The 13,605-nt window shown below is 35.1% G+C and overlaps 1 protein-coding gene across 3 annotated transcripts in view; it reads left to right on the forward strand.

Moving 5' to 3' along the window:
* UTRN (utrophin) overlaps window positions 1-13,605 on the forward strand; it is a 506,315-nt gene that overhangs the window by 437,631 nt on the left and 55,079 nt on the right. For all 3 annotated transcript variants that reach the window (XM_067010961.1, XM_067010960.1, XM_067010962.1), the window contains 4 exons: window positions 4,617-4,702; window positions 9,115-9,272; window positions 11,267-11,433; window positions 12,564-12,675. In XM_067010961.1, the coding sequence (XP_066867062.1) occupies window positions 4,617-4,702; window positions 9,115-9,272; window positions 11,267-11,433; window positions 12,564-12,675 (523 nt within the window). The remainder of the gene's footprint in view (window positions 1-4,616; window positions 4,703-9,114; window positions 9,273-11,266; window positions 11,434-12,563; window positions 12,676-13,605) is intronic.

Below are 13,605 nucleotides of genomic sequence, written 5' to 3' on the forward strand. Positions count from 1 at the left end.
CTCTAAAGACATTTTCTATGGTAAATTCACTAAAATAATTGGTCAATTAGGTGTTTTAACTACAAAGCCTATAACTTAATTTTATGTCCCAGGAAGAATGCTAAAGTCATGGGATACTTAGTTAAGGACTTCATTAAGCTCTGTGGAGTATGGTAGAGCCAGAGGTGTGTATTTTGAGACATGTTTTAGGGAAGAACTGGAGAAGATGTTAAATCACCCTGCTTTGGCATTATCTGTGGCTCTAACACTCTACTTGGGCTGCCTTAACAAAGTATCACAGACTAGTTGGCTTAAACCACAGAAATGTATTTCTCATAGTCCTGGAGACTGGAAGTCCAAAGTCAAGATGTCAGCAGGGTTGGTTTCTTCTGAGGCCTCTCTCCTTAGCTTGTAGATGACTGTCTTCTCCTTGTGTTCCCACATGGTCTTTCTTCTGTGTGTGTCTGTGTCCTAATGTTCTATAAGAACAGCAGTCATATTGGATTAGTCCCCACCCTAATGACTTCATTTCAACTTAATTACCTATTTAAAGACTTTCTCCATATATAGTTGCATCCTGAGGTACTGAGAGTTAGGACTTCAACACATGAATTTTAGGTGGATGTAACTCAGCCCATAACACTTATATATGCTGTTTTCACTGGACAGCCCAAAGGGAATAGTGCCACTTAGTTGGGAAGGAAGCAGTATGTGAAACATCGTAATTCATATTCTAGGGAGTTAAATGTTGGCATATTTTCACTGTCTACCGTCAAATGTGAGCACATGAGAAATGCAACACAGAGATACTGTTTCTTATTTAGAAAGACAGTATCTTGAAATTTTCCTTTTCAAAGGACAAAAAGCTTTTAGGATTTATCTCCCTTCCATGCCAAAGAAATATAGCAAAGACCATGCTAGGTTAGAACAGTGTCCATTCAGTCGAGTTTTCCGCCTTGGAGAGGAATATCATGAATTAACCTAAGGAAAAAGTACAGTTACTCATATGATGGTAGTCTCAGATGGCCAGAGTTGATTACCTAAATTTCTCTAGCAACTCTGACTTATTCCTTTATCCAAACAAGAGTTATTAACTGTTTTCAAGTCCTTAGTTTCCTTTGAGAATCTGATGGAATTATGTTCTACTCCATCCAGTGCACCAGGACGTTATGGACCCCTAAGAAGTCTCTGAACCTTGGAAATGGTACCATGATCTAACCCATCCATTCATTCAGTTAATCTGACATTCATCTATTAACCATATATTTTTTACTGCACTGCTTTGGTTGCAGCCAGACCTGGTATTTTCAGCCCTTGAAATATATTCAACCAGCTCTTGAAGTAATGAGTGATGCACACACAGGAGATCCTAGAATTCTAGAAGCAGAAGAACTTCAAGGATCTTCTATTCTGCCCTCCTCATTTTACTGATTGAGAAACCGACCCAGTGAGATAAGACAATTTATCCACAGCCACCTACTGCATATTAGTAGTAGATATGGAACTATGTTCAGCTTTTTTGATAATCACTTGATTAATCCTACAATACTGCCATATCTAAGAAAGATAGTACTTTGTAAATTATATTGTTTACTGTTTCTTTCAGATTTTAGCATATACCCAACTCCTAATATTCTGAATTGTCTGAAGAAAGAGGCTATTTTCTTCTATTGTAGAGGACAAGAATCCAAATTTTTGCTTCTGGTTGCTTTAAAACTTGGCAGCCACTTAACTTTTGGCATCTCAATTTCTCATCTGAAAAATTGAGATAAAAATATCTGCTCTGCTTCACATACATGTGATTGTGAAGGGCAAATGAACTAATATATATATATAGAAAGGACTTTATAGACTATAAAGATAAAATTGATTCCATTTATGAGTCCACAACCTCTCTCAGTCTTCATCTTCCTGGGCTAAAAAGTCTTAATTCCACAATCTTCCTTCTAAATTTAGTGGAAATTTAATTTGTTTAAATCAAGATTTAAATCAGTAGTCTGGATTTCTTGGTTTAAATATTTTTGTCCTTGCAGAGAATATTAACCTCATTTGATGCAGTGTTAAGTCATTTTTCCCACTATTCCAAGGCGGATATAATTTTATTTCTAAGGTACATATCTTTCTGGTTGAATTAATTTCAGGAGTTACTTATGAAAACTATCAGGGAATCAAATACTTAAATATTGTGTTATGTCACTCACAATAAATTTCATTGACTCCCTGTTACCTTTCAAATTCTGATATCTTATTTAACATCAAAGCCCTCTATCCTCTGGGTCCATATAACCTGGACAACTTTATCAACTGTTTACTCTTGATGCAAGTTCTCGCTGTACCTGATGAATCCTGCCACTGGTGCTCACATCCCCTTCCTCTGTCCCCTTGTCCAGGCTTTTCCTATGGTAATCACTTTCTCCTAGTCAGGACAATCCAGCTGTGTCGTGCCTTCAGTGTCTGATTTTAGACTTATCTTCTCTATCAAATGTTGTGAGACTAATAACTACTCAGACTAACCACCAATCATTAAATGTTGTGAGACTAATAACTACTCAGACTAACCACCAATCATTAATGACTAGTCAGCCACAATTATCTCATTTATTTCCATGCATAAGATTGGTCTAATATTTTCTTATGATTCTCTAGTTGTTTCCTTGTCTCATCTCTCCAGCTAGTCATGGGTAGGAATCATGTCTTACACTTTTCTCTTGGTCCCTATGGAACATAGAACAATGCTGGGATCACAGTAAGCCTTCATAATCGTTGATGGTGCCATGAATGGATGGTTGACATTTTCAGTAGTCTTCCTGATGATGTTCCTTTCTGGTGTTGTCACCAAAGACTGGAGATCAGCCTCCAATATGTACCAGTTTGATCTTTTTTCCCCTTAAGGGATTACTTTGTCCTTAGCCACAGTCATGTACTAGTCTATTTGCACAGTCTTTTGTTATTTTCTTCAAGTCTATTGTCTGATTGTGTACAGAGAATAAAATTTCCTGATTTTTGGAGGGAAGAAAACAGACATAGTCTATTTTCATGTGATAATGAGGAAACACCTAAAAAATATGAAGTAGAAACACACTTCACAGCATGGCTCAGTTTAACGTTAATTTGGAACTAGTATTTCTATAACTGTGGGAAACTGAAATGAGTATATAAACTTTAGGTTTCTGCTTATAATGGCTATATTTATTTTAAAATTTAAGTATTAGTTATTTTATAGGTCAATTCTGAATGCTGTACACATACATAGCAAGGGTTCAGTATGTTTGTTGAATATGATTTAGTATAGATTATAAACTCTAGGCTATTGAGGGACTATTTTGAAAATACATTTTACCAATCCCTAAGCATGGTTTCCTTTTTTTAAAAATTTCATACTTTATATGTCATTGTATGTTTACAGAAACTTAATTGAGTATTTATAATTTGAGAATGAAAGATATCAATTAGTAGTAATAGTAAGAATATCAACGAGCCAGACTTAAATACAGTTTGACAGTAAGGAGACTTAAAATTAAAGTTACATGGTACAAATATTTATATGTTTTTAAATAGCATGAATTACTAAATTTTAAGTATTCATGTAATTATGTAAACATTTAGTTATAGGTTTTGAATGTGTTGTACTTGTGTATTGAAAACATATCATAAGAAAATTAACAGTAAAAACAAACTGAAAACTGATCCTGTTTATATGAAATAGTAAAGATAGAAATCTTTATATCTTGATTTTTTTCTGGACTGTGTGTTATTTCATAGCAAGGATCATGGATTAATTTTTATAGCTTCTGCATTTCCCTTTCCCCAGCCCCAGGATCTAGTACAGTGTGACATTTGGTAAACAACTCATTTATTCTTTGATAAAAGACAGGATAAATATAACTCTATGCTTTTAAAGATAAAATTATTCTTCCAGTAAAATTATAAGTAAAATTGAAATTGTCTCTCATTGGCATAATATGAAGCTATTTTCTAGTGTTAATTAATTAATACGTTTTGTATTTAATTATAATTTGATACTTCCTCAAATAAAGATTGCACACCTGTGTGTTTAAGATCATTGACTATTATAATTGCAGTAGTAATTTATAAAAACTGCATTGACAGAGATCAAAATCAATGAAGATGAGAAGTTTTCAAGTATTCAACAAGTTATAAACCCTCAACATATAGTTAGTTTTCCAATCAGTTTTCTTACATCTGTTTTTAGATATATCATTATACCTTTCTTGCTGTATTGTCACATGCATATTATATATCTCTCTAGCTATTATTTTGAATCTTGCATTTATAATTATTAACAGATTTTAATTCATAGTGTTTATTACAATGAAATATTTTTAGCTTTATAGTTAGCATTTTCATTTTACTTTCTTTTGTTCTTCCTAGTTCATATGTTGTACAGAAAGTGACTTCAGGCTGTATATTCTTCCAGACTAAGTCAAATATACTATTAAAATATGTCATGAACTTATGGTATGAGTTTAACATTAATAAAAGTGAATAGAAAGTTGAATTTTTAAGATGCAATTTTTTTTTCCGTTTAGCCTCAAGGAAATAGATATTCAGAAATAATTAGCATACTGTATACAGTTTTAAATGCACCTAACACACTGAAATCCTTATAATTTCAGGGGTCGGACTGGAAAAATAAGAGTGCAGAGTCTGAAGATTGGATTGATCTCTCTCTCCAAAGGTCTCTTAGAAGAAAAATACAGATGTATGTAAGACCTTTCTTATACCAATAATGGTTTTAGTAATAATAATGATAATAACAACTTATTAGAGATTTACTTTATATGATTTGCTAGTAATAATAGCTCCTTTTTTTTTTTTAACCCTGATCATACATGTATGAGGCTAGACACAGGGTGTCAGTGCAAAGTGATGTGAATTTGTGTGAAATGGAAAGCTGATTATAGGATCAAGATGTGAGGTGCATTGATGGAGTAAGAACTGACTGCAGATTGTATCTCATTTAATTCATGATTGCCCCATAATGTAGGCATTGTGATTTCCATTTTCCAGCTGAAAAAAATAATTCTTGGGATAGGTTAGAAATCTAGTCAAGGCTGTAGAGACAGTGAATCGTGGGGCTAGAATTAGATCGTAGATATTTCTGACTCTAAAGCCCAAACCTTTTCTATTTCCATATATTTCCAATGCTTAAGAAAATCAGAATGGACTAGAACTGTTATAGTCACAGTGAGACAAATAATTATATTTTATAGTATAAGAAAATAAAGTGATATATTTTTAAATTTCATTATATTCTTATTCACCAAATAAATCAGTGGTGACCTTTTAGCTGTCAGTTAATGAAGGGCATCTTGACATTTGGAAAGGGACAGGTTCGGGAGCCAGAGAGACCTGCCTTCGAATCTCAGCTCTACCACTTAGTGGCTGCTGGGTGACTCTGGGCAGGTTACGTGATTCCACTGAATACCGACAGCTAAGAGGTAGTAATAAGATTCCCATTTCACATTCCAGGGAGCTGAAATTTAGTGAATTTTCTTCAACAAAGAATGAAGCTAGTAATTCTTGCTTTGAAAGCAGCTAGAGATCATATGTGAAAAGTACCTAGAAATAGCAGTTGTTGAATAAATGGTAGCAATTGCTGCTATGTCTCCAAACTCTTAATTACTGTAAATTTTTTTGATTTAATTTTATCCATAAATTGGGAGTAAATTGATCCTGCCATGCATAGCCTCATATGATTCTGTACAGATATATCCATACCTTCGAGGGAGAGGGAGAGGGATATTTCATGAATAGAGAGACACCAAAAACAGGAAAATATTTGATCCCAGGTCCTATCAATTGTAGATTCCTCATCTTCTGTGAACATACAGACATTTTAAAATACTTTCGTTTTCTGGGATGGCTGTGAAGCAATTTGTTTTTGAATTCCCGGGCTAGATCATGGTGGCTTGATTTTTTTCAGATAGTTTGACAAGAATGTCAGCGAAAATGAAACGAAAAGCTGATTGTAGGATCAGGAGGCAAGGTGCCTTGATGGAGTCAGAACCTAGTAAGCCATGCAGAAAAAAGCTTTGCACAGGCTTCTGTTTGGTGGCACTTTATCTAGAATTTAAATTGTCTTCAGCATTATAATTGCCAAAAGATACAATTTTCAAAGCTAAAAAAGTTATTTCTATAATGAGTGGGAAAGAAAAATGTTAATGAAAACGTCAGTGTATCAAATTAGAAAAGGACTTTAAAAAAGATCAACTGTGATTTGGGGTTTTCATGTGTTCCTAAAAGAATTTAGGGTTCTCTGAAAGTAACAATCATGTTAGGGTGCTCAACTTACTCTGAAAAGAGTGCAAATCCAACCTCAAAGTTTATCATGCATCTTATTAAAATGCAAGGGTGATCTGTTTTTCTAGATCAACGATGCCTCCTCCCTGTATTTTTCAAGCTGATTATTGGAGTAATCTGAGGCCAAAGGAAAGAGTTACAACATGATGGCTCTAGTTTTAGAGCAAAAACCAAATTCTATGCAATATACAAAAAATGGTTTTTATCTACACGCATACCTTCACACATATTTCTGAAGCATATAATTTTTCAAATGAAGAGGTATTTCAGCACACATGTACTCATACACTCATACTATAGTGGACACACTTTCTACAAATGTCGGGAAACAATACTCTGTATAATTCCACATTGAACTTTCAGATTTTAGCAGGGGAAGCAGAAGCCCTGCAATGAAAATTTCTGATATTTAATTTAATCCATGAAGTATGCCATTTAGAACTTAATTAAATAAGAAATCTTTGGGTTGAAATCTTTACATCTTTCCTCAGAGCACTGAGACTCTGGAAATATTCTGCGGTTTGGTTTTGTTTTTTACTTTGAGGTCCTTAGCAACTCTGATTCCAGTTTTGATTTCCCCAGTGGTATCAGAACACTTCCTCATTATTACTTTCTTTGTTGGAATTAACATTCAAGACACTTTGCTTTCGAAACTCAATGGCAGAGGTGCTATTCTGGGTCAACTGGTATCCAACTGAACGCTGATTTTGCAATGGGCTACGTCAGTGTCTTTACCCCAGTGACACCTTTTCTCTTCGTGCGTTTTTGAGAATGTCCCTTGATTAGGTTCTAACAACACTCTGGCCTTCCTGCTTGTAACTCAGTGGCTTCCTTGCCTCATCAGCTACACATTTACAAAGATCCTTTTGAATGGCCTTTTGCGTCTCTTCTGTGGTTACTTATTGGAACTTGGGTTTTAGATTGGAACATTCCTCTGATCCATCCCCACATCCTTTTCGTATCTGACTGTAACATCAACATGTGAACTTTCATAAGAATTCAGAAATATGTCAGAATGTTAAGGAGTCTTTTCTCTTATGTTTTGTGTGTAGTTTCACCTAAATAGTGGCATAGCAGTATAGCTATCTTCCTCAAAAGAGGAAAGCTCGGGCTTCCCTGGTGGCGCGGTGGTTGAGAATCCGCCTGCCGATGCAGGGGACACGGGTTCGTGCCCCAGTCCGGGAAGATCCCACGTGCCGCGGAGCGGCTGGACCCGTGAGCCATGGCCGCTGAGCCTGCGCGTCTGGAGCCTGTGCTCCGCAACGGGAGAGGCCACGGCAGTGAGAGGCCTGCATACCACACACAAAAAAAGAGGAAAACTGGGCATGATTGATGTTGCTGAATATGCGCACTTCTCTCTACAGATTATTATTATTCATATGCATCAACTTTGTATTGACTTAGGAGACCTCTACTCAGGAATGGGTTTACAATGAGAATCATAGTAACAATCCTGGATAAATACTTTCTGGCTATGATAGTCTTATTTTTGACAAATGAAAAGAAGCAAGTAGAACTCTAACCATCTAAGAGAAAAAATGATAATAAAAATTAAATGTATTTTTATTGAATTTGCTTTCCCTATGTATGCTTATAATTAAAGTCATATTTCATTATAATTACGGTGTCAGTATCACTGAGCTTGGTTTATTTGTTTGAAAATTTACTGTTGACAGTATTAGATCTAGCCTTATTTCCTTTAAAAAAAGGGAATGATACCTTTTGATCTGATATTCATTTATCAGGTATTGTTTGAAAATGGTTTTTAGGATCCAATAAATATTTACTCCCCATTCTTTTTTTCTTGGAAAACTTCACATGAAAACCATTTAGAATTTGTGTGATTTTGAATTTTTAGAACTTGGAAATGTCTTTCCAAAAAATATTAGTTTCTCTAATGAAGTGGATTGTTTTTACATGAAATTTCTCCCTACTCCAAAAGTAACTTATTTGACTATATTAGCTTTGTTGCTGGAAATATGATAATAATTTTCATCTTCAAAGTACTGCAAATGATGAAAAGAAGATAAGCCAGTTCTAGAAGGAAGAAAAGAGTTTTTATTTTACTGAATCAAAAAAATTTAAAAACATCTTTTTTTTAATGAATAGAAAAGCCTAAGAACTGTGTGAAAGTATGCATGAGTTTTCATTAAGTCCTTTACATTTGAATTAATGTATTACATGAAATGATGTAAAAAAATAATTTTTATCGCTAATAAGGAACGAGAGACTGATTGGGCCTAAAAAAATAACCCCTAAAAATAAAGGATACCTCCTTATACTGTTTAATGTTTCTTATGCAAAATAGATTTGAGTATAGAAATCTTTAAAAGAAATTAAAATATATATGTTCAGTGAATATTGAATTTAGGAGTGAATACAAAAAGTTGATAAACAAATCTTTTAAAATTTGCTACTTACGATACATTCATTCCTTTAACAAGTCATAAAGAAAGCTTCCTTTTAGCTGTCTGTCTTTTTCAATAAGAAGGGAAACCTTATTGAGACCACTGAACGAACGCACCTGCATACACGGGACCATTTAAAAAGGAAATTTGTATTTACTGGTCTGTTTATATGTATTCACATACTACGGTAGATCGTTTTAGGAGACATGTAGTTGAGCATTTCCTGATTACAAATATGCAGAATGTTAAGGTTGTCAGAATTCAGGCGACAGCTAATGTAATTCATGTCCCCATAAGTCTTTTTTTAATCTACGTCACTCATTCCACATAACCAGAGGTATATTTTACTTAAAATTCCAAAATAGCCAGATGGAGATTAACCTCTTGCCTCTCCTCCTTGTAGATCTCTTTAAGGAAGTGGCTGGGCCCACGGAAATGTGTGACCAGAGACAGCTTGGCCTGTTACTTCATGATGCCATCCAGATCCCTCGGCAACTGGGGGAAGTAGCAGCTTTTGGGGGCAGTAATATTGAACCCAGTGTTCGCAGCTGCTTCCAACAGGTAAACGTTCATGAAGGATCACTGGCGTATAGAATGTGTGGGGAATGGTATTGAGGATATTCTGAGAAATGGAACAGGGGACTTGGGCTGGAACCAGGTGGTGGAAGATGCTGGTACCATCCCAGTAAGTTTATTTTATTTCTTAAGGCACATTTGATTCGAGGAACAGCAGCTGCCTCCAGGAGACTTACTGTTCCTCAAGGGTGAAAACCTCAAATCTTTAACATGTGCCATAAGATTGCTATGATTTGGCCCTGCTTCTGCCCCAGCCTCATCTTGTACCACTGGTCCCCTTGAGCTTTCCAGCCGTGCTGTCTTAGTTCCTTCATTCCGGCCCTAGTGCCTTTGGACATGTGCCCTCTGTTTAGAATGTACTTCCTTACCCTCCAACCACAAACTCCCTTGATATTGCTAATCCTTATTCATTCTTTAGATCTTCCCTTAAATCTCACATCCGCTGAAAATCCTTCTCTGACTCCTTCAGATGAGGTTATGTGTCCCTACTATGTTCACCTGAATCTCCTCTGCCTTCTTATTATCATGCTCATTAAAATTGATAATAAAAACATACTGAATTATATAATTACTTGTTTACTGGTTTTTTTCTTTTATATAAACCTAAGCTCCATGAACAAGGACTGTTTCTTTCTTTTTACTATTGTATCCCTATGTACAGTGCCTTGAACATCATAGCTACTTAATAGATGTTTGCTAAACAAATGAATAAAAATGCCCTGACCTCCTTGTAGGCAAGATTTTTTTTTTTAATGTAAATTAAAGATATTATTGAAATTGCACTCTTTTCTTTGAGAACATATGTACAAAAGGAGAACGATGTACACAAATTTTATACTGATCTAAGGTACTGATATTAAACTGGAAAAGCACGTTAGTTTCTTTTTTGATGCTTACTGTATAGAAAAGCATTTTAGAAATGCTTCTACCTATGTTATAAGTATGCATAAAGTACAAGCCTTCAGATATTTTGCCAAGGCATGTCTAGTGATTTATCATTGCTGAGGAAAAAAATGCTCACACCATCTCTTTAAGAAGAATTGATGTTATGGTTTATTACATTTTATAATGGCCCTTTTTCTTGTCTTAGAGATACAAAAAATACCAAGTGAAAATTCTAAATATGATTCTCATATGTTCTGGTTCATAGAATGACCTTGACAGCAGCAGGAGAAGGACATTGGTATGAATTTAACTTTGCACAAGTGAAAATTACTTAGTATTAAGATTTAAAGAGAGACCAAGACATTTCATACAATTTATCATTGATACATTTGGAAATCCTGCAAAGTATATTCATCGTAATGTGCTCCTGGTATGATGTAACAGGACTGAAGCAGGAAAATGAGATAACAGTTTTTATTGGCATTTATAATGGCCTTCAAGTTTAGGAAGTTATCAGTGAGTCTTTACTTTCTCATATGTTTACTGTTTTAGATAAATGAGTTTTATAGTTTTAAAATATCTATGTGAGGAGTACCTCGAACTGTGTGGGTTTTGATTTTGTTTTTTAAATCTAAGTCAATTAAGGTATTGGGATTTTTTTCTTCTTCGTAATGACAATTTCTTCTTTTTCCTCTTTTTTTTTTTGCGGTACGTGGGCCTCTCACTGTTGTGGCCTCTCCCGTTGCGGAGCACAGGCTCCGGACGCGCGCAGGCTCAGCGGCCATGGCTCACGGGCCCAGCCGCTCCGCGGCATGTGGGATCTTCCCGGACCGGGGCACGAACCCGTGTCCCCTGCAAAGGCAGGCGGACTCTCAACCACTGCGCCATCAGGGAAGCCGTCTCTTTTTAAATTTTAGAATTTTTTTTTCCTTGAAGAACCTTAAATATTTAGTGATTTAACTGACCTAGAAAGGGTTATATAAACCCTCTTTTTACTTTTATACAGATTTTCAGAAGATTTTGAAGCAACAACACCTGCTGCAATTTAAATGAAGACATTTTCTTCACTTTTAACATTTTTGTTTCTTCACCAGAATAACAACAAGCCAGAGATAAGTGTGAAAGAGTTTGTAGACTGGATGCGTCTGGAACCGCAGTCCATGGTTTGGCTGCCGGTTCTACATCGAGTGGCAGCAGCTGAGACTGCAAAACATCAGGCCAAATGCAACATCTGTAAAGAGTGTCCAATTGTTGGATTCAGGTAGGCTGATTTACTACCAGTGGTGGTAGGAGGCTATTTTCTGTTCTATTTGTATAGTTTCAGTGTATGTCCATCATTCCTTCCCACTTATTCCCATTTGGGGGTTTGCCTCCTGAAGAAATCGGATGCTTTTAGCACATTCAGTCCATCTGAAAATGGCATTCCCTCAAAGAGCCAATACATGAAGCTTATTTTATTATTGTTATTTATACTGTCTTGCTCCAGAACCAGAGATCTTTCTGAGTTTCTATTTACATAGGTTACAGAAGTGTTCATGCATAATAATTGCATGACTCATTATACATATATGACCCTGATGGAATTTGGTGATTTTCTAACTTTGGGGTCAAACTTGGTAAGCAGGAGTTTAGCATTTAAATACTAACTGAGGGCTTCCCTGATGGCACAGTGGTTGAGAGTCCGCCTGCCAATGCAGGGGACACGGGTTCGTGCCCCGGTCCGGGAAGATCCCACGTGCCGCGGAGCGGCTGGACCCGTGAGCCATGGCCGCTGAGCCTGCGCGTCCGGAACCTGTGCTCCGCAACGGGAGAGGCCACAACAGTGAGAGGCCCGCCCATGTACTGCAAAAATAAAAATAAATAAATACTAACTGAGAAGTAATCAAATGACTTCATGTTACTTCGGCCAAGTTTGGCATGAAGTACATTAACCCGACTTTCACACAAGAAGCCTTTGTCAGGGAATTTTGAAACTCATTTTTTATTGATGGTATAAGTGATATTTTAAATTTTGACGTGTCAAGCTAATAAACATAACTTTTTTTCTTTCGTTTTGCATTCACATTCAAACATTACAGAAAATCTTCTGACATGGATATTTGTCTTCTCATTATGTTGAAACAGATGGAAACATGTTTTAGAGACTTCAACTACAAAAATTTGCTTTTTTTCTCACTTGGGAGATGGTTTCCTTAATTTCCTTTGTGAAATTTAAGATTCTCTTTGTTCTAATTTGGAGCTAAAATACTAAATAAGCAAATTCCACATTTATAGCCAGTATAACTTTTATTTTCATGGTGATTTGGATGAATGAAATTCCTTACCACAAATGAGTGTTTTGGACTATATAATAGGCTTTCAAGCCAATGAATTTTCCTGTCTTCTCTCTAGGTATAGAAGCCTAAAGCATTTTAACTATGATGTCTGCCAGAGTTGCTTTTTTTCGGGTCGAACAGCAAAAGGTCACAAATTACATTACCCAATGGTGGAATATTGTATACCTGTGAGTACTGAGCCGGTGTTTGTTTATTTGGTTTTGCTTTAACATATTGCTTTTGAATTAGCTAGTGTCTAAAAGTATTCAGTTTATTTAGACTTAACTTTATTTGGAAAAATATCCCTTTCAAGATCACTTAACGATATATTTTTTGTTGCTTTGTTTCTTTTAAGCAAATACATTATGTTGAATTTATTAGCAAAGAATATTTATACTTTTTTCAGAAAAATTAATTTATTAAATTTTATTTACATCTGTGTTTTAATATTAAACGTAGCATTCTTGGTAGCAAACTCTTTTAACAGCTCACACTAACCTACATTGAAAATGATACTATATGATGAGAAATTGTTTCTTTTAGACATACTTAAAATATGTTTATTGTATTTATATTAACAAAAATGTAGAAAATTGGAGAAAGTAAAAAATTCATAAATCTAGCTCCTGAATAAACTACCTAGCCATATTCTTCCATATCAGTGATTTTGAGATTTTATTTTCATATTTCTATAATTTTAATACTGCTTTCTTCACATATTGTATAGTAAGTATTCCCCTATGTTGTCATGCAATATAATCTTTCCGAGTTATAGAATGTTTAATTGAGTGAATTACTGTAATTTATCTAAACATTCTGTTAAATTTGGACATTTAGTTTATTTTCAATTTTCTGATATTATAATCAACACTCATAAATATTATTGTGAAAATAGCTCTTTCCATATATTACATAAATTACATTTCCATAGATGGAAGTTATCTGGGTCAAAGCACTTAGAAGTAGATGATCTGGGTCAATGGCCAAAATACCTCATGTCAAGTTATTTTCCAAAAGAGGTTTCTACCACTTTACATTATTATCACACTTTGTTAATGCCTCACTAGTATTGGATATGGATTCCTGCTGTTCCTTTGATCTAAAATATTTTTTTCTGA

Source organism: Kogia breviceps, chromosome 13 (assembly GCF_026419965.1).
Source record: "Kogia breviceps isolate mKogBre1 chromosome 13, mKogBre1 haplotype 1, whole genome shotgun sequence".
Classification (NCBI taxonomy): domain Eukaryota; kingdom Metazoa; phylum Chordata; class Mammalia; order Artiodactyla; family Physeteridae; genus Kogia; species Kogia breviceps.